This window comes from Leishmania infantum, chromosome 23, assembly GCF_000002875.2.
Source record: "Leishmania infantum JPCM5 genome chromosome 23".
In the NCBI taxonomy this organism is placed as follows: domain Eukaryota; phylum Euglenozoa; class Kinetoplastea; order Trypanosomatida; family Trypanosomatidae; genus Leishmania; species Leishmania infantum.
In genome coordinates, this window is record NC_009407.2 from 753,151 (window position 1) to 774,004 (window position 20,854).

The following is a 20,854-nucleotide window of genomic DNA, read 5'->3' on the forward strand; positions in this document are numbered from 1 at the left end:
CGAACACTCTCGTCGCCGTGAAGGCCCACCGCCGCCGCTTGGTCAAGAGCACACCTCTTGTGTTCGTGTCCTCCGTGTGGGTGCTTCAGGAAAAAAGGTCAGCGTGACTTTGGAGAAGGGCAGAAAAGACGTGCGGTGCTGCAGCTCACCAGCGGAGGGGATAGGCGCGCAGGCAGACGCTCTTCCTCTGTTCCCGCTAGCGGCGGGCAGCTTTCTTTGCCCTAACCCCCCTCTCTCTCCTCTGTCTTTGCGTCCTTCCGACCTCCCTCTTCTTTGCAGTGCCGAGACGCAGTGTAGCAAGACGCGCAGACCGTGCGGAGTGTTTCCCGGCACTCCAAGGACACTGTGCAAGACACACACACACACACACATCCGCACATTTTTGTCTCCGTGTAATATACAGCACGGCCGTTGCGCACACCCCCGCATGCGTTTGTGGGCGCTAGCTCCCCCCCTCTGTGTTTCCTCGCGCCTTTGAGTGGGACAGGGGGGGTTCATGCTACCCGCCTCCCTGACGTTTGAGCCGCCATCCGTGGTGGCAGTCTTCGCGTCGCATGCGGTGTTGTGCTGGGAGCAGCCGCGCACTCCACACACCACGTCCTTCGCGGAGCACATTGCGTGGGAGTATCAGATCGAGTACAACTGCTCCTGCAGAGTTAGACAGCAGCCGTACCGCACCACGGGCGGCAACGCCTTTGCTCTCCTGGCCACCCCGCACGAAGGTGAGACGTACTACGTGCGAGTCGTGGCCAAGGCCCGCTTTGCAGGATCCACTGCTGGTCTCGTCTCTGCCAAGGCCGCGTTCACGGCGTCCTGCAATGTGGCCATACCCTGGCGCTGCTCTGCCCGACCGCCGGTGTGCGTCTTCGATGCGCTCTACCTTAGCGCAAACGTGGAGACGGAGGACATTGCGGCGCTGAGTGCCGCGCGCAGCTCCACCATCGACAACGCGGCAGCGCTCGACGGGAAGAGTGTCTGCTACACCCTTGAAGGCGATATTGCTGTGCACACGTATCGCATGCTCTACAGCGGCACCGCCGCACTGCCGGTCGGGCAGGCAAGAACGGTATACTACATGGTGGCTACGACGCGGCTGCACACAGGCAAGCGCACCCGCGCAATGGAGTTGCTGAGCATGATACAGCGCGAGGGGGCGTCGATCGTGTTCTGCGGGATTGGCGACGGTGGCCGTCTAGCCCTGCGCGCCGCCCTGACCTTCTTGTCGTTCCTCACGACGGCGTGCCCTGCTCTGTGCGCATCGGTCCTGTGCATCACCTACGGAACGCCCCGTCTGCTGCTAAAGGAGGGACCGCGTCTACTGGCACACACCCTCCCTCTAAGTGGGCAGCTCCTGCACTTCACGCAGCTGCCACTGATCGAGCACACGCCTCTTGTGAGCGACATGGTGGCCCTATCGCAGCGGGGCTCTGGCGTCGCCGTCGACACACCACCGCTAGGCTACGCAAACGGGTTTTACCGCAACATGCTATTAGGGGTGCAGTGCCGGGTGACAGACGGGACTGGACTGCACTTCCGCCTTTCATCGCCAGACGAGCTGTCTACCGAGGCGGAGGAGGCGGAGGCGTTTGACGTTGTAGGGCAGCTGCGCGCGTTATCACAGCTCTTCTTTCCATCTTCGCCGCCGTGGCTGTCGCCGTCTGTTACGTCCGTCAGCTGCTGCACGGAAGGACCGCTGCTGCACGTGAGTGTAGAGGGGGCTAACTTGCATTACTGTCCTCGGGTGACGTTGACACCGTCGTATCCTCGCGGCACCCCGCTCTTCCCACGTGTCGTCGCTAGCACTCCGCTTCATCTCGAGTGCACTGCCTGCCTCCTGCCTTGGGTGCAGCAGCATGCTGCTGGTCACGGCTTGCGTGACGCGGCTCCATTGAACATATCGGCGTTTCTCCTCGTGCAGACGTCCCTGGGTACAGCCTTTGCTCCGGCGCCGGCGACGGTGGTGCTCCCGGAGGACTTGCTCGAACTGTTTTGCGCGGCGCAGCAGGGCTCTGCACCATGGAGTACCGAAGCTGCTCCGGGGCTTGTTGAGTGCGCCTTGCAGCTGCAGCCGCTTTATGTCTTAGCCGGCACTGGCGGCGTTGCTTTTCCAAGTGCCGCAGGCAACGCGCTGCACAATCCGCTTTTCGAGTCCCTGTGCGCTCTTGCATCTGCGGCTGAGGTCACCCTTTCGTCTGCATACGCCGGTGCGCCGGCCAAGCCTGGTAGCGGATTGCTGGGCTTCATTAGCAGTGTGGGAGCTCGACTGTCTGCCAGGGCGGCGGACGCACTCACCGACGCGGTACCAGCACTGCGTGTGCCCGGCATCGAGGCAGCCTACCTGAAGAACGCGCTTAAGGAGTGGACGGGCACTGACTTCACAGGCGCCGAGATGTGGAGGTCGCGATGCGCGTCGTGGAGGCAGCGCATCTTCGGCGGGCTGTCGCTTCTCAGTGGCATCTCGTACCGCAACACGCTTGTGCAAATGCTCAGCGTGCTCGACGGCGACGCGGAGGTGGACGAGGATGCCCCGCTCGCTTGCATCGAGGCGTGCTTGTACGCCCACACAAAGTACCACATCAAAGCAGCGCAATCTTCACTGGTGCACATGGACCAGTTGCTGTACACTGAGCTCTCTCTTAGCAGCTTTTACGGCGCGGTTGCCCACATCTTCAAGAGTGAGGCCAGCTCGGCTTCCGGCTCACCGCTGCCGTATCTCCGCGAGTCGATGCTACTGTGGGCACTGTGCCACTGCTTCGAGCTGAGGCGTGAGGTGGCGCGAACGACATTCTGCTGCAATGTGGGGTGTGCAGGGTGCGGCGTCTCGACGCTCTCCTCATGCATCTCGTCACTGTTGCACCACGAGGAGGCCCGGCGCCATGGACGCCGTGGGACGTGCTTCCGCACCGTCCAGTGCCGCATCGCGTCGAGTGGCCTATCGGCTGTTTACTTCGCTGCGCAGACGGGTGTGCGGTGTTGCGTCTTCCTGGCTGCGGAGGCGGCAGACTTGACGAGAGCCGAGTACACCTCAATGAGCGTTCACATTCAAGAGCACTTGACCTACGCTGGGCAGCATGTGTTCCGGGTGATTACAAAGGCAGACGAGCACCTGCAGAGCATCTCGGACCTGCGCAAGGAGCTTGAGAACGACACTTCAGTGGCTGCCTTGATGTCACGGGTTGGCGCACAGATGTTGGGCGGGTGCGGCACAGAGGAGCAGCGGCTGGTGGTTGCTCTCGCCCCATCAACCTCTCGACTTGTGGAGCTTATTGCCTGTACCCCCGCCGAGGTGGAGCAGTACGCGCAGAGGCTGCGCTCATACTCGGAGGCACTGCTCTTGGACTGTCTCCGCCTTAGCGTTCTTCGAGGGGACGCTGACTGCACGAGGACGGCTTAGGTGCTTGCTGCACTGCAAATGAGCGCCCGCACAGCTGAATGCTATAGATGTGCGGCGCCGTGCCGTTATGGACTTCACTTTGCCACCGTCACACACGTACACGCGAGGAGAGAGCGAGCGTGTGTGTACGTGCGTGTTTGGTGAAGTGCAGCGTCGGCGGGACTGGAATCGGAGAGCGCGCGCGAGTGGCTGCGTGGGACGTGGAGCAGCTGACTGGCAGCCGCTTTACTAAAAATAGATTACTGCTGTTATTGCTTGCATGCCCGACGCCGTGCCACGCGAATCTGCAGGCCCAGGGGTGCTGCCCCTCCTCCCCTCTCCTCTCTACAGCCACCCTGTACTATGCAGCAGGCGCCACGTGTGTGCTTGCGCGTTGAGCGTGTCCGCTGCACGAATCTTGTCACTGCAGCGACTGCCTGATTTCTCTATGCCTTCTCGGGCATGTTGGTGCTGCCGTAGAGGGAGGGTGGAGGGATAGAGAGAGGAGACCGGCGCACCTGCACGTGCGCGTATGTGCACGTCGCTCCTCCTTTCTCTCTCCGCCGCCTCCGCATTTCTTAGCGCACGCAGCGTGCGTGAGGGTGTGCGGCGAGGGCGCTCAGTCAACGGCTGCCTTTTCAGTGTCAACGACGATCTTGGCTTACCTCTATTTCCGTCCCTCTCCGTGCCTCCTGCATCTATTCTCGTCGTCACCACCATTTGCCTCATAGTGTCTGCCGTTCACCGCTGAGGCGTCGTTAAACAGACAGCTTTAGGAAGGTCACTGCGTCCTCACCACCGATACCATCGAGCGATCGACAGGCTCTTCACAGGTGCCGGCCCCCACACGCAGCGGGGCCATCACTGACTCTCGCGGTTTACCTTTCTGCCGGCGAGTCTGCATGAACTTAAAAGGAGCGAAAGCTGAGGGAGGGGCGTTAACCAGATGGACGGCGACCCGCGCGTGAGCGCCCTACAATGGGAGGTGACCAAAGAGGCCTCGACGTCGCCCAAGACGTGGGCGGAGCTGGCCCGCACCACCGCTGCAGCCGCCGCGGCTGATCCCGTGGAAAGGGCGAACGCGGTGACGCTAGTGTACGAGCGCGCCTTGCGTGCGTTCGCCTCCTCCTACAAGCTGTGGACGGCCTACATTGGCTATCGCCAGCAGGAGACCAGTAGGTTGTGCGGGCCGAACGAGTGGTTCCAAGCGGTGCGCGAGGTGTACGAACGGGCGTTGGCCGAGCTTCCGAAGATGCCGATGCTCTGGGTCGGGTACATGGAGTTTGTCGTTGCCTCTGAAGTGCCGCGTGTGACAATGACGCGGCACATACTCGCGCGCGCCCTGTCCGCGCTGCCAGCGACTCAGCATCATCATCTCTGGAAAGTTGCGAAGCGCTGGTGCGCTATGCCCGTCGTGCCCAGTGCCACCGTGCGGGCTGTCTGGCGGCTTTATCTGTCCTTCCAGCGCTCCCTGCATGCGAAGCGGGAGTACTTTCAGGTGCTCGTGCAGAAGGGCGACTTCAATGGGTTTCTGCAGGAGTGCGTGCACCTGGGGCTGCCCAACAAGTCGAATAAGGGCGCCGTCGAGGAGCGTGACCTGCTCTTGAGCGACGTGAGCTTTTGGGAAACGGTGCAGACGGCGCTGCAGGGAAAGGGCTGGCGCTTCACAGGCGATATTGGCCCGCTGCGTGAGCTGGTCGCTCTCGGGAAGATGCACTGCGCCTCCCCGGTCGAGCTCTCAATGGCCTTCGCCGTTTTTCTTTACGGTCAGGGGCACATGCAAGAGGGCCGACAGGAACTGCGCCAGCTGCTGGACGAGGCACCGGAGGCCCAGACGCTGATCTCGCTCTACCACCTTGCCGTGGAGGTGGAAGACCAACTCGTGGAGTCTTTCGCCGTGGATCCCGATCTCAGACGCCTCGACGACGCCGCGTACAACGGTGTAGTGCAGCATCTCTTCGGTGACGGCGACCCACTCAGCCACCTCGAGCGACTTGCGCACGAGTTCCCGCTGCTCCTCAACCAGGCGCAGCTGCGGAACAGCCCGCACAATGCAACACTGTGGCTGAAGCGTGTGGAGCTGCTGCAGGAGGACGTCTACGCCGGCCGCTCCACTTTTGACGATCTCGTCGCTCTCTACCGCCAGGCTATTCAGCAGTGTACTGCAGGTATGTCGCGTGTAGACGGCGCGGCGGCGCAGCTGTTCTCTTCTTGTGCCCAGACCCTCATTCGTGGCGGCAAGCTGGACAGCGCCATAGCGGTACTTAGTGAGGGCACGTGGTGCGTGCCATTCACCAGTGCCGCGCTCAACGTGCAGCTCCTTGGTCTTCTTGTTGAGGCTCAGCTGATGTCGTCCGCCTCGCCCTTGTCAGTGCGGGATGCGCTCGCGGAGAGACTGACCAGCGGCGCTCGCAGTGGCGCTTCAAAGCGCAGCCGAAACGGCCTTCTGCAGTCGAGTGCAGCCCTGCCCCACGTGGTGCACCACCCACACGCGTGGATCATGTGGTGTGACGTTTGCGCTGCCTACGACTCGGCCAACGCGGCCGCTTGGCGCCGCCTTGTCGAGGCACTCGCCAGCTCGCCCGCTTTCTCTGCGGAAGCCGCCTGCTACGTGGCTCACAAGGCCTACATCTGTAGGCAAGAGTCCGTTGCGGTCATGATGCTGGAGAGGGCCGTCGCTGCCACGCGGCAGCAGCCTACCGCGCAGCTTTTTGTGCTGGAGCAGTACCTCTCCTTCCTGTACACCCGCGACGGCCGACAGATGCCGCTGCATCAGTTCCGCGAAGTGTTCAGCCTTGTGCAGCAAGTGACCCCGGTCGCCATACGCACTGCACCGTCTGCTGTCATCGACCTGCACGTCAGCTGCGCTTACATGGAGGCAGCGATCGGCCTATACGGGACAGCTGTTCGCATGATGCAGGAGATTTCCTTAGTCGCTACTGCAGCGCTGCGGGGTCGTGATGAGCACCTCCGTGTCCTGCAGGCCATTCTTGAGCACTCTATCACCTTCACAGAGCAGCGCAGGGGCTACGATTCGGTGCGCACGTACTGCGGGGTTCTTGTTCAGCGCCTCCAGCACGCACTCCTGCTGCAGCGTGTTGCGCTTCACTGGGCCGCGATCGAGAAGCGCTCTGGCAACACGGCACAGGCGCATCTTATCCTCGACGCGTGCGGGGACAGCCAGGACCCGTCCACGGAGCATGGCGAGGTGTACTGGCGACTGTGGGAATCTCTCTGCACAAGTGTGGAGGAGTTTGAGAAGGTGGCTCGGCGACGCCAGCAGGCATTGATCCGCTTCAGCAAACGCGAGGGTGCGAAGGGAGCGGAGTAGAGTTGCTGGCATGCGTGCCTGTGTGACGTGCCGCTTCCACAACGCGGATGTTCGTGCTGTTCGACTTCCCCTACGCCCTCCTTGGGCAACGAAGAAGAGCCGCATATGAAAAGAGGCACCGAACGACTGAGTCGACCCTGTTTCCCACGCGTGACTGTGTAGATGGGTGGCTCTTTTTGCACCCTTACCTCCTACCTGTTGCTGAACTGCGCGCCGGCTGTGCCAACCGTGTAGAAGGTGTGCTTACGATCGCAGATTCCTCGCCGCGCTCTTGTGAAGCGGCCACAGGCATTTCTCGTTACTGCGTGCATGCAACGGGCCCTCATGATGGCGGAGGACACCTCAGCGGCTGTATCCGCGCCTGGTGCCCACTCTGTGGGGAATGTGGGAGCTGGGGGAGGGGGAAGCCACGCAGCCTGCAGCCCGACCTCGGGTGTTGGCTGCAGACTCTCGGTGTTGGGGGACAGATCCGGGCTTGCGCGGCGCCGGAGAGATTTACCGTCTTTGACCGCTCTTGGGCCCGCTCAGCACAGACCGTCTCGAGGATTCAGCAAAAATAAGCACGCGATGAGCTGTGTGCAGGCGCTTTCACCCATCGCTGGCATGGCGCGTCCCATCCGAAGAAAGCCTCCACACGTGAGCAGAGCACGAGGGATGCACGGAAGAGGCACGAAGAGGTCCGTGCGAGTCAACTCCACAGTGCATGTGTGCGAAGTATGCAGCATCTTCTACATCCCGACCGAGTGGGCTGATGAGGCACAGATGCCGGAAGCGTGACGACAACACCCCGAATGAGGCCGTCGAGCCAGTGAAGCGCTCATGTGGCGAGTCACCGCGCCACGCTGTGGGATGCCGCGGCTTGAAGCAACTCAGCGGAAGTGGCACAGCGTACGGACCGAGTGCAGGATCTCAGTGGGCCCTGGCCTGCAGCTGGCCAACCTCCTCCCTGGGCTCACGTGGCATGCGCCCGGGCCACCAGCCCCTGCTGCCCGCACGACGGAAGCCACCGCTTCCGCCCCTCGACCAGGCCCCCGGGCGCGGCCCGCGTGGGTTGAAGCGTGCAGTGCGCCCAGGTCCATGTGGCGCTGATCGCGCAGCACGCATGCGAAGAAGGGAGGAGGAGGGACCGGAAGAGCTCGTCAGCGCCACGGACCGACTCGACGGCAGAACGGCTCGTCCTAGACGACCTGGGCTCAGCCGCAGTGCAGCAGTGGTGGGTGAGCTGTGGTTGTGCATTGCGTCGGCGTGCTGCGTTGATGGTGAGGTAATGCGTTGAGACACTTAGCGCATGCCGCCTTGCGAGTGAGTAAGCACAAATTCCACCTTTTCATGCTGTGGCAAGCGCGGGGACGAGGATGGCGGTGCATGTCGATGTGCGAGCTTGCACAGGCGCACGCCGCTCTCCGCGTTCCGTCTCCCCCGTTTCCGCAGGTATCATTGCCACTTGCCTCGCCTGCGTTGGCGGCGGCCGTGCGCCCATGATGGATCGGCGCGCACTGCCGTGTGCTGCTTTATTGCCCCTCTTCTGCCGACTCGCGCTTCTCATACCCCTTTACGGGCCTCTCCTCTCTCTGTGCACGCCGCCACACTCATGCACTTCTCGCAGGCGCATGCGCGTTTTTTTTTTTCCACTTCCCCCAGCAGTTTTTCTGCACTACCATTCTTCCTCTCCGCAAGAGCCACCCTTGACACCGCTAAGAAGAAGAAAGGGGGCCGATCGAAGAGTGCGACTTCTTCATTTACTGGCTCCACTTCGCCATGTAGTACGCCGCCTGCTTGCCTTTGGTTGGAAATACAGGGTGTACGAAACACATGTGTTCCTCATCCACACCTCACTTGCTGATAGTCAAGCTCTGCTTCGGGCCTGAGTCAGCCCGCATGTTGACCGCTGGTTCGAGCAGAACCCTCCACGGTGTATACCAGGCCCTGCGTGCATTACGCAAGTTGGACATTTTCTTCAGTGATGTGACGCTCCACCCCATTGTGGATACGGAGATCGGCACGACCGCCTCTTCGCAGCAGTCCCGGTGCGGACTTCGGGTCGTAATGACAACCTTATCATCGTGAGACAGCGCGCTCGCTGCCCAAGGTTTGCACGTGCAGTCATCGAGGGCCATCAGCAACGAGAGGTACTCCTTTCTCCTCTACCGGAGGAGACTACGATGAAAGTGTCTTGAGCGGTGCGGCACTTTCTGGCTGGCGCGCTTGTATCTCACCGCCAAACCAACGCTGCTGTGGGCACCCGTGTGACAGGACGGCACACCATGAATGCGCAGAGCAGAACAGGTTGTGCGTCTACTGTGCAGTCGTCCTTTTCTTTAAGAGCCATTAGCTGTACCATGCCGCACAGCACCTTACACCCTCATGCTGTTCTTGGCGTGCGCGCACGGAAAAAAGCCCAAAAGCAGCTACGGCAACAGCGCCGGCTGATGCAGCTCTTTGCGCTGAAGCTGCTACGACCAACTACATTGCTGCATTCCATTATGTCAAACGAGGCGCAGCGCTTTCCCTCATGTCTTCTCGCGGAGATGCACCGCGAAACGATGTTCGAGTTTCACCATCGCGCCAGGCCCCCGACGGACGCTCTGCAGAAGCAGCTGCGGGGCAGCGAGGCAGGCTTGTGGGCGGGGTGCGCAGCGCTCGTTGTGTTGACGGATTGTATGAGCGAGAGGGACTCAATGCGGGCCAACTTGATGACTGGCCGGTGCGCGACACTCCAGCGCCGCAGGAGACTAGTCGACTCATTTGCGTCATCTGCGGGTCACAGGAGGGCGAGTTTCTGGAGACAGCTCTACTACCGCGGCTTCAGCGGCATATAGGGGCTCTGGCGTGGCGCTCATTCAGGAAGTAAACACTATGCACAGCAAATGACGTTCGACTCCGCCGTCATGGGCTTCGCTCCGTTCGGCGCGCCTACACACGTTGACGCTAAGCAGGCCATCGTCTCGGGTTATAGAGCTAGAAAGTGCGAGCACGGCGTGAGGAGAGGGCTCTTCGCGTATCCATACAAGGGGCATCTTTCATCCATACTGAGCTGGATGTCGGCCAGTCTCGCCACAGCGTGCGCAAGCACTGTGCTGGAGCTCTACAGCAGGTGTGAGGCGACACTCGCTGCGGATGCGTGACTTCTGACTTACGACGAAGTGCGCGTGTGGCCACGCGCCGTCAACATCAGACGCGAGTGGCTGCTAGCCACAGCAGCTTCTCTCCCCCATCATCGCCGTGTGACTCTTCGTCTGCACCATGGTCGGTCTAGCTGCGAAGGAGGTTGGGCGCTCTCTGACCGCAGGTCCGCCGTGAAGAAGCTGCGCCCGCTCCTTGCTCTTTTGATGACTGCGTCGGCGCAGGAGCGCTGCTGCTGCAGTCGGTCACGATACACTCCTGATCCACTGCCACGGTGTACACTGCCTCTTTTCACCTCCCACCCGCCGTGAGCATCTGCGCCAGCTACGATGACAGAGAGGCAAGACGGGGATCTGGGGGCGGTGCCGACATACCTGAAGAGGCGTGGCCGGCAGCACAAAGGCGGCGCTGCGCAAAACGCTTCTGTCGTTTGCTTCGAAGAATGTGACCGCGTTGCTTCTCCACCGTTTGCCCCCTCCCTCGCTCTCTCTATCTCCCTGTTGCGCTTCTATCAGCCGTCATTGCGCCCTCTGTCCACCACCGCCGCGTGGGCATTGCTCCGACTCCGAGTGCCCCTACCCTCAGCAGGACGGCGACGCTCGCATATCTTTTTTCGTGCGAGCTTTTTGACTTGTGAACCGCCATTGCCGCCCCCGTCGCGCTTCATCCGGGCTGAGCGGCGATGTGGGCACTGACATGCCGGCCAATTCAGAACGCGGAGGCGCTGCAGCTGATGGAGCGTTACAAGGCGCACAATGCGCTGCAGAGCAACCAGTGGCTTCTGCCGCGACACCTGGCCTGCTTCGCCGTCCGACCTCTCTATCCAGCACAGCTGGTGCTGCCGACCAGCAGCGTCATTCAACTTCCGCTCAGCGCCGTTCCCTTCAGCTCGCTGCCGCTCTCGAGAAAGCGCAAGGTCCTCGGCATGTGCCCGCCGCCCTGCACGCCGCCGGGCTCGTGCTCCTTACTTGAGTGCAGCGGAGCTGCCATGCGATGGCGCCCGGCCTCCCTATCGGAATGCTTTGATGCGGCATTTGTGTGCAGTGACTCCCCATCGTCTCATCAGCACTTGCTGTGCGCCACCGACTGCGCTGGCAGCGTGACGGTTGCGGAGGAGGTGACGGTGTTCAACGCTCAAGAGACGAACAATCCGTTTCTCGTCGACGCTGAACTTGCGCACCGCAACCTCCTCACCAAGGAGACGTACCAGCACTCCATTGGCAGCTCGCTGACCACTATCGCCGCGCAGTTCCGCTACACATCGTTTGACTGGGTCGAGGCGACGGCGGCGGCCGCTGCAGGTCTGCGCGTGCGCTCCAGCGCAGCGCCTCATCTCGTCAACTGCGTCGACACGCTGAGAGTGGTGCACATCTCGCAGCTGCGCTACACACGCCAACAGGAGCTGGTCGCCAAGATCCCGCGCATGACCCTCATCAAAAGCATGACCATATCGTATATCTTCTACCACAAACGCTGGCGCCATCACAAATCAATGGAGCTGATGCGTCCGCTCCTCCACCGCAACGTTCCATGCTGCGGCACCCCACAAGCACAAGCCTTGCAGCCGCTGCTTTGGATTGCGGTGGATCTACACATGGAGTTCCGCGGTCCTGTGACGGAGTGTGCACGCCACTCACGCAAACAGTTCTACAACTCGCAACAGCTGGAAGCGGGCACGTGCGCTGTGCCCAGTCGTTCATAGAAGCGCAGGGGACCGAAAAGAGGAGGACGATTCAGACACTCCGGTGAGATAGCGGAAGCGATCTTCCTCTATCAGTGCATATCACCTCTTGTACACGGAGCATCATCTAGCGTATCTTTTGCCTTGCCAAAATTTTTTTATTTCCTCTGTCGACGGCTCACACCTCTGGACGCTTGCTGCGCTGCCGACACACTGACCAGTACTTGCACGCCCTATCGCCAGTGCTCTCCGCACCTACGCTTAGCACGCTTCTTTCTCTCTCTTCCACGGCCTGCTTGCTGGCACTCTGCCATTGTTGTCCACGACTGGCACCTTATCATCTTTCCTTTTGTGTATGCCCTCTGCTACTTGCATCATCTGCTCTCTCCATCTCTCAAGGTGTTCAACTGCCGAGCGCGATGGCGTCCTCGCACTTTGGGTGGCGACCGTGCATCCACCAAAGACGTGCACTGGAGCATCCCCACAGCACGCAAGCCCGCAGATTGGAGACAGTGCCTGCGAGGGGGCGACGAGGGCACGACAGCACTAGTGAGCCTGTACCCGCTCACGGAGCGTGCTGCTCGGAGTTGGCCACCAAGCGAAGGTGCACGCCACTTGGCTGACTTTGTTTCACTGCTCGTGGGTGCCCACTGCCTCTTCTCCGCTGCGCCCTGCCCCTCCGGCCCCTCAGCTGCTCTCTGCGTCCGCCTTGCTCACCCGCCTCCTCGTTGTTCCCGTGCACCATGCCTTCTCTCACGCTCGCCTACTTCCCTTGCGCTTCTCCCTTTCCCCATAAACAAACCACAAGAAAGCGGCACTTCCCTACCTCCTTTATTCCTCATCGACCACGTCGCTACCGCCACGCACTTCAGCACAGCCGCTCAGCAAGTGCCAGCTGCGCACCTTTTCTTGCTGAGGCTGGCATACGAGGAGGGCCGTTGCGCTGCTCCATTCTTCGCAACCACCACTTCGCAAACCGACGGTGACGAGGGGGTGGGACCGAGCAGAGAAGTCTTCTTTGCTGCCGCCGATCCTCCGCACGATGACTTGATCACCTCGTCCGAGGTAAAAGACATACATACATCTCTACTTACACCCTACACCTGAACAGAAGCCCCGTGCGCGATGCGTCGCCGGCGCTCTCGTTTGACGCTCTACTGGCTCACAGACAAGGAGTGGTTTCTCGGCGAAGACGACTGTGTGCGGCCCGCCTCTAGGTGGAGATCGCTTCTGGGCACTGTCACGGAAGGCGCACTGTCCTTGGCGTCGGAACATCTGTTTTTTGATGACGGCGGCCCGCACGTCGTTATTTTCCCACTGTCAAGAGTGGCGGATGCCGCCGTGCACCTTTGCAATGAGCACATTTCCGTAACGTTCACGTGCAAGAACGCACTGCGGCGCGAAGTGCTCACGCCGCCAACCAGCAAGCACTCGGTTCCAGGCATCTGCAGGCCATACCCGAACAAGGAGACGTGGGTGTTTCACTTTCCACGCGCGTCTGAGTGGGTCGCGGAGTCCCTCCGCAGCCTCTTTACCCGGCATCGCATCGAGGACATCCTGTCACGCCGCGAGGTTGCTTTGCAGGGTGCCTCCTCCGTTGTCAGCTTCTGTGCGCGGCGTCAGGTGCCGATGCGGGAGCAGAGAGGCGTTCTCTACATCGGCGATGCCGAGCTTGTCTTCGAGCCGCTCTTCCCTCTGTCGGCGCACGGGGTAGTAACGCTGGACCGTCGCCAGTGCCGTCACACCTTTGCTCGGTGGATCATCTTTGAGGCTGTGGGGCTCGACCTGTACACGTCCGAGTCACCTGCAGCGACTCCTGCGCTGTCGCTTATCTTCCGCAACTCTCGCGAAAGGGATGAGGCTGCCCACCTGCTTGCCGAGCGCCTCGGCGTTCCACCCTACCGTGTCTCCATCCAGACCGTTTCGCAAGCGTGGAGGAACCACTCCATCTCCAGCTACGAGTACCTCCTGCACCTAAACAAGTGGGCGTCGCGGTGCGCCAACGACGTCTTTCAGTACCCCGTCTTTCCTTGGGTACTCGCCGACTACACCTCGTCTGCGCTGGACCTTTCTCAGCCGTCGACCTTCCGCGACCTGTCCAAGCCGATAGGTGCCCTCTCCCCGTCGCGGCTGGCCCTCCTCCGGGAGCGGGCTGAGTTCCTGCGAGAGGCAGAGGAGACGGCATACTTGTACTCCACGCACTACTCCTCCGCTGCTATCGTCGCCTACTACTTGGTGCGTCCTCACCCTGAGTTTCAGCTGAGTCTTCAGGGCGGTACGCTCGATGTGCCGGAGCGCATCATGGAGTCCATTCCACAGCTTTGGAACAGCGTCACGACAAACTCGAGCAACTTCCGCGAGCTCATTCCACAGTTCTTCAACGAAGGCTTCGTGGCACTGTGCGGTCCTCCTCTCCTTCCTCTCGGTTTGCATGCCGACGGGTCTCCCGTGGCCGCGTATGTTAAGCTGCCTCCGTGGGCGGCTAGCAGTGAGGACTTTGTACGCCAACATCGTGCAGCCCTTGAGAGCGATATCGTTTCCGCGTCTCTCCACCTATGGATCGACCTCGTCTTCGGCGTGGCGCAGACTGGCGAGCAAGCGTGTGCGTCGGATAACTTATTTCACCCCTTTTCGTACCCCCAGTGTGACAGGCAGCTGAGCGTGCCTGGGCTGCACCTCTCATCCCGCGAGTATGCGAGAGAGTTCGGGAACGTGCCGATTCAACTCTTCGCCGACCTGCATCCGCCACGCGCGAGGATTGCGCACACACTTGCGTGCACGGCAGAAGCCTTAGAAGCGTGCGGGTGCGCGACCACGTCTGCCAATCAGCAACGCCTCTTGCGCATGATGGAGGAGCTGCAGTTCATTGAGGACGCGACGGACACCGTGGCCGACTCGGCGGACGCACACGACGAAGGCGCGCATGGTCTGCCCACGCACGCAGCAGCTCTCACCGTCATTTCGACCACCTCCCTATCTTGCCGCTCAGCTCGTTTTGTTACACTTGGCCACAGCCATGCCGATCCACCCGCCTCACCGACGGCAGTGCTGCTTGTCGTTGGCAGTGATCAGCGCACGGCGACGCTATTCGACGTCGCGACGGGCAAGCGCATTCGCTCCTTTCCCGATTTTGATGGCCTCATCACCGCCACCGCTTTTCACGACAGCCACATGTTCGTTTTCACAGAGACTACAAGTTGTTACGTTCTGTCGCTCACCTCGCACGCCGTGGCACACTTTACCGCTGAGGTGACGCCTGCAGCTGTCCTCCAAGCTTGTTTCGCATCACAGCTGGTCGTTCTTGCAGACTCCAACGCACAACTCTCGGGCTGGGCACTGCAGCGCGGCACATCCCCGTTACTCTTTGAGTCGCCGCTCTCCTTTACGTGCGAGGCCTCCTCGCGGGTCGCGTGCATCGGCTCCTCCGCGGATGGCGACACCGTTGTCGCCGCCACCGAGCAGTTGGAGGTCTTTGTTTGTCGCGGAGGCACATGTTGCGAGTGCATGCTTCAACAGGTGCCTGCTCCATCAGCGGTCCTGCACATCATGCCGGCAGATCGGCTCACACGCTTCTGGGTGTTCTTTCTCGAGGAGGCCGCTCTCTATGATCTTGGAGGCCTTCCGCTGAGGCGTATTGCCACCACTGCCGCGTCTATCATGACGTGCCCTCAGCTGGCCTACCAGCTCTACCCGCTCTACATACACATGGACAACGGAGCCCTTGAGGTGTTCCAGCTGCTGCACAGTGGGGAGCGCGCCGTGCCGCTGCGGTGCAGCCGGCTGCGGTCTCTGCAGCTCTCGTCCGCCGGCAACCTCGTCGCTTTCGTCGGCACCGCCGTTGCCGATTGCGAGCCGTCGCTCGTCCTTACGATGGCCGCACTGACGGCTCAGCTGACAGGGTGACGCACCTCCTGTGGTGGGACATGCCGGCGTCTCCAGCCTCTCGACCATGTCCGCCGCGCGCCGCGTATGTGCGACTGCGCCTTGAGCTCTTTGTTTCTGCGGTGGGGCTCTTCTCTTCCGCGGCCTGCGTTAGAGGCCCATCGAACAAGAGCGTTTCTTCAACAACACCAGAGAAAAAAACAAAACAACGCAGCTGCCTGGCTTCTCCGGACGTGCTTTGCGTGAGGCGGTTTCTCATGACAGATGCAGCACACAGAACCTTGCGCTGCTTCGCACGCGTCTGCGAGCCACTATGCAGCGAGCGGCGGAAACAAAGGCGACCATTTTTCTTTGATCCCCTTCTGTCACTGATCCTCTGATGGCGGGGGACACCTCAGCGCGCTTTCAGCGTTCACTGACCCCCTGCACTCTGTGGGAGTCGAGTAGCCCATCTATCCCTGCCAATGCCGAGCCACTTCTCCTGATGACAGGGTAGCACGCCTGGGACTTGGGGAGATCTTAGCACTGTATCGCTGCGAATGTCGGCGGCCAGGCTCTGAGCGGCGCTGCGTCACAGCGACCAGCAACGGGGAATACCCTGGTGCTATCCATGCAATGGACGGAGTCTCAGCGTCACTGGAATGGACCTCACATCCGCCACCCGCACTGCCTACTGGTGTGAGAAGACCCTGGGTTTCACTCCGAGGAAATGCACCGCGGGTGACGGCTTGGCATGATAGGTAAGCAGCTCTGAAGCGACCTGCTCAGCAGCAGGGCGGGTGGAATCTGAGGCGCAGGCCGTGCTCCGATAAACGGGTGGGCGCACCGCTGTAGCGTGCGTCTCCACGGCTGCTTCGCAGTTAGCGAATAAGGCCTGAGCCGTCCACGCTAGAGTGGCGCTTGGCGCATGCTGTGCAGCAGAACGACCGCGTTCAGGAAAACACTCTGCGAGACCCTCATTATTCACTCCTCTCTCCCTCACGTCGTCGGCGTCCACCTTTTCCCGGCCCGGTTACTCGACCATTGCCGCTCTCGGTGGATCTTTCCTCTTTGCGCTGCGCCGGTGGTTTTGTGCCTCGTACTCCACTCCGTGTCATGTCTGGCCCGCGTGTCCGAGCCACTCTTCCGTTTTCAAATGCTCACTTTCCTAGCCCTGCGCCCTCTTTCTCTCTTTTCCCAACTCCTAGGTGACTCAGAGACCTTCTCCTTCCCTTCACCGCACAGATTTCACAATGGCTACTCCCAAGACGATCTACATTGCAGGCCCCGCTGTGTTCCACCCCGACAACGGCGAGGCGTACTACAACAATGTACGTGCGCTGATGAAGGAGAAGGGAGTGGTGCCGCTCATTCCAGTGGACAACATCGCCACCGGAGCACTGAGCATCCGCAACAAGAACATCGACATGATCCGGGCGTGCGACGCCGTCATCGCCGACCTCTCCCCGTTCCGCTCCAAAGAGCCCGACTGCGGAACCGCCTTCGAGCTCGGCTACGCGGCGGCGCTCGGAAAGCTGCTGCTGACTTTTTCCACTGACACGCGCCCCATGGTGGAAAAGTATGGTGGCGAGATGGCGGATGGCCTCTCCGTCGAGAACTTTGGACTGCCGTTCAACCTGATGCTGCACGACGGAACGGACGTGTTCGATTCCTTTGAGGCGGCCTTTGCCCATTTCGTTGAGCACCACCTTACCCCGTGAATCCAGATATCGAATCTCTTCGCTTTCCTCACCTTCCTTTCCTTTACCGCTTCCCAGTTGACCGCAAGCGCATAAACGAGGAGAAGAAACAGCGTAGCAAAACAAAAACCACCGTATACTGGAAGTCTCTGTGTGCTCCTGGACTGCAGTTACCCCGCACAGTCCTGCTGGTGACTGTCGTTCTGCGCTCACGGTGATACGAGTACTCACGGCAGAGCAAAAAGCCACAAGTAAGTGAAAAAAAAGCGCTGTGCCACTAAACGAGGATTGCCTGTGGGCGTGTGCTGGTGTGCCGTGGACAAGGAACGCCCCGGTTCACCCATATCTGCCGGCCAACCAGGCGCCAAACCGCCGTTCCCTTCTTCTTTCGATGATTTACCTCCATACACATCTGATATAGGTCACTCTCTCTTCGACGACAACCGGGGGCCGCGCACCTTCTCCTTTCTTGCTCATCTGTGCCGTCGACGGATCTTGTCTGCGCAACAACCGCTCCCAGAGTACATCTGTAGCGGTGCCGCCGTGTTCAAGTGCACCAGTGTGTTAGGCGACGACGCCACTGCCAGGGAGCCGTCCCATCTGTGCTTCAATGGTAACCCTTTCCTCTTCCCCTCCGTCTTTCGGTCTTTCCTTGTTGAGCACTCTCCACGCCACAACCGCTACCCTCACTGCGTCGGCCGACACTCGCTTTTTTCACTTCTCCAGTCACTGCACCTCTCACAGCAATCAGTGAACCCCTCCCCCTTCCCCAGAAGGTTTGGCTGTCGCCGCTTCTATTCCCCATCAGAACGGGGGCCGACTTCCAGCGGAAGCATATATACAGAAAGGCCTGCAGCCACCGCCGCTGCAATTATGAAGGAGCACCAAAGGCTCCCTTGGAAAATCTGTATTTGCCATCGCAGCAGAAGTCGCTATCTCGCCACACTGGCAGCGTTGCCATCAATGAGCCAAAGCGATATGTCTTTCTGCTCGGTGGCGCTCAAGCTTGCACCTGTTCCTCCTCCGCGTGCGTCTACACCCACCTTTCGGGTAACCGGCAAGGTAAGTAAACCTTCACACGAGCGCACATGCCGGCGATTGCGGTTATGTCGCTCCTGATACACATCGCTCACATTCCACTTGCCGGGGTACATTTCGACCAAAAACACAACCATGCTTTAAATCGGCGTGATAGCCTTTCCACACAGAGGGCACCTGCTCGCCTGGCATTTGCTGGGGAGGTGGAGGAAAGCGTTTCCCCACTTGACGATGTCGTATCCACATCCTCGGGCTGTGGTGGCGCGATTTCCCACACCCCTGTGCCGATGTGTAGTAGTTCCGCTGTGTGTGCTTGCACGCCTCGCCTCTGTTACAGGGTGAAGCACGAAGAAGAGCACCCACTGCATCACCGCCCTATTTGCTCTCCGTCTTGTGGCTATTTAGACGACTGCTGGATTTATCTGTATTCGAAGTTTTTTGCGTCGGCGCGGGGCCGCTTGCGGGCCGCTCTTGTATTCCACGGCTACGGGTTAGGGTTTTTTTCTCCACTGATTCCTTGCACAGCGACACCCTCTCCAACAGGACGGGGGCGTGACGGTGTACTGGTGTACTGGTGTACTGGTGTACTGGTGTACTGGTGTACTGGTGTACTGGTGTACTGGTGTACTGGTGTACTGGTGTACTGGTTAGGGTTAGGGTTAGGGTTAGGGTTAGGGTTAGGGTTAGGGTTTTTTTCTCCACTGATTCCTTGCACAGCGACACCCTCTCCAACAGGACGGGGGCGTGACGGTGTACTGGTGTACTGGTGTACTGGTGTACTGGTGTACTGGTGTACTGGTGTACTGGTGTACTGGTGTACTGGTGTACTGGTGTACTGGTGTACTGGTGTACTGGTGTACTGGTGTACTGGTGTACTGGTGTACTGGTGTACTGGTGTACTGGTGTACTGGTGTACTGGTGTACTGGTGTACTGGTGTACTGGTGTACTGGTGTACTGGTGTACTGGTGTACTGGTGTACTGGTGTACTGGTGTACTGGTGTACTGGTGTACTGGTGTACTGGTGTACTGGTGTACTGGTGTACTGGTGTACTGGTGTACTGGTGTACTGGTGTACTGGTGTACTGGTGTACTGGTGTACTGGTGTACTGGTGTACTGGTGTACTGGTGTACTGGTGTACTGGTTAGGGTTAGGGTTAGGGTTAGGGTTAGGGTTAGGGTTAGGGTTAGGGTTAGGGTTAGGGTTAGGGTTAGGGTTAGGGTTAGGGTTAGGGTTAGGGTTAGGGTTAGGGTTTTTTTCTCCACTGATTCCTTGCACAGCGACACCCTCTCCAACAGGACGGGGGCGTGACGGTGTACTGGTGTACTGGTGTACTGGTGTACTGGTGTACTGGTGTACTGGTGTACTGGTGTACTGGTGTACTGGTGTACTGGTGTACTGGTGTACTGGTGTACTGGTGTACTGGTGTACTGGTGTACTGGTTAGGGTTAGGGTTAGGGTTAGGGTTTTTTTCTCCACTGATTCCTTGCACAGCGACACCCTCTCCAACAGGACGGGGGCGTGACGGTGTACTGGTGTACTGGTGTACTGGTGTACTGGTGTACTGGTGTACTGGTGTACTGGTTAGGGTGAGGGTTAGGGTTAGGGTTTTTTTCTCCACTGATTCCTTGCACAGCGACACCCTCTCCAACAGGACGGGGGCGTGACGGTGTACTGGTGTACTGGTGTACTGGTGTACTGGTGTACTGGTGTACTGGTGTACTGGTGTACTGGTGTACTGGTGTACTGGTGTACTGGTGTACTGGTGTACTGGTGTACTGGTGTACTGGTGTACTGGTGTACTGGTGTACTGGTGTACTGGTGTACTGGTGTACTGGTGTACTGGTGTACTGGTGTACTGGTTAGGGTTAGAGTTAGGGTGAGGGTTAGGGTTAGAGTTAGGGTGAGGGTTAGTGTTAGAGTTATGGTTAGGGTGAGGGTTAGAGTTATGGTGTACTGGTGTACTGGTGTACTGGTGTACTGGTGTACTGGTGTACTGGTGTACTGGTGTACTGGTGTACTGGTGTACTGGTGTACTGGTGTACTGGTGTACTGGTGTACTGGTGTACTGGTGTACTGGTGTACTGGTGTACTGGTGTACTGGTGTACTGGTGTACTGGTGTACTGGTGTACTGGTGTACTGGTGTACTGGTGTACTGGTGTACTGGTGTACTGGTGTACTGGTGTACTGGTGTACTGGTGTACTGGTGTACTGGTGTACTGGTGTACTGGTGTACTGGTGTACTGGTGTACTGGTGTACTGGTGTACTGGTGTACTGGTGTACTGGTGTACTGGTGTACTGGTGTACTGGTGTACTGGTGTACTGGTGTACTGGTGTACTGGTGTACTGGTGTACTGGTGTACTGGTGTACTGGTGTACTGGTGTACTGGTGTACTGGTGTACTGGTGTACTGGTGTACTGGTTAGGGTTAGGGTTAGGGTTAGGGTTAGGGTTAGGGTTTTTTTCTCCACTGATTCCTTGCACAGCGACACCCTCTCCAACAGGATGGGGGCGTGACGGTGTACTGGTGTACTGGTGTACTGGTGTACTGGTGTACTGGTGTACTGGTGTACTGGTGTACTGGTGTACTGGTGTACTGGTGTACTGGTTAGGGTTAGGGTTAGGGTTAGGGTTAGGGTTAGGGTTAGGGTTAGGGTTAGGGTTAGGGTTAGGGTTAGGGTTAGGGTTAGGGTTAGGGTTTTTTTCTCCACTGATTCCTGCACAGCACACCTCTCCACAGGACGCA

General features: G+C 59.6%; 5 protein-coding genes across 5 annotated transcripts; all 5 read left to right on the plus strand.

Annotated features, from left to right (window-relative positions):
* Positions 1-496: 496 nt before the first annotated feature.
* Positions 497-3,394, plus strand: LINJ_23_1940 (conserved hypothetical protein; the record flags this gene model as incomplete). The annotated part of the gene is made up of 1 exon (XM_003392469.1): positions 497-3,394. The coding sequence occupies one exon, from the start codon at positions 497-499 to the stop codon at positions 3,392-3,394; it is 2,898 nt and encodes a 965-aa protein (XP_003392517.1).
* Positions 3,395-4,319: 925 nt separating this feature from the next.
* Positions 4,320-6,704, plus strand: LINJ_23_1950 (conserved hypothetical protein; the record flags this gene model as incomplete). The annotated part of the gene is made up of 1 exon (XM_003392470.1): positions 4,320-6,704. One exon carries the CDS (start codon positions 4,320-4,322, stop codon positions 6,702-6,704), a length of 2,385 nt encoding a protein of 794 aa, XP_003392518.1.
* A 3,805-nt stretch (positions 6,705-10,509) lies between these two features.
* Positions 10,510-11,529, plus strand: LINJ_23_1960 (conserved hypothetical protein; the record flags this gene model as incomplete). The annotated part of the gene is made up of 1 exon (XM_003392471.1): positions 10,510-11,529. The coding sequence occupies one exon, from the start codon at positions 10,510-10,512 to the stop codon at positions 11,527-11,529; it is 1,020 nt and encodes a 339-aa protein (XP_003392519.1).
* A 1,104-nt stretch (positions 11,530-12,633) lies between these two features.
* Positions 12,634-15,411, plus strand: LINJ_23_1970 (neutral sphingomyelinase activation associated factor-like protein; the record flags this gene model as incomplete). The annotated part of the gene is made up of 1 exon (XM_003392472.1): positions 12,634-15,411. One exon carries the CDS (start codon positions 12,634-12,636, stop codon positions 15,409-15,411), a length of 2,778 nt encoding a protein of 925 aa, XP_003392520.1.
* Positions 15,412-16,622: 1,211 nt separating this feature from the next.
* On the plus strand, positions 16,623-17,090 carry LINJ_23_1980 (conserved hypothetical protein; the record flags this gene model as incomplete). The annotated part of the gene is made up of 1 exon (XM_003392473.1): positions 16,623-17,090. The coding sequence occupies one exon, from the start codon at positions 16,623-16,625 to the stop codon at positions 17,088-17,090; it is 468 nt and encodes a 155-aa protein (XP_003392521.1).
* Positions 17,091-20,854: the final 3,764 nt, after the last annotated feature.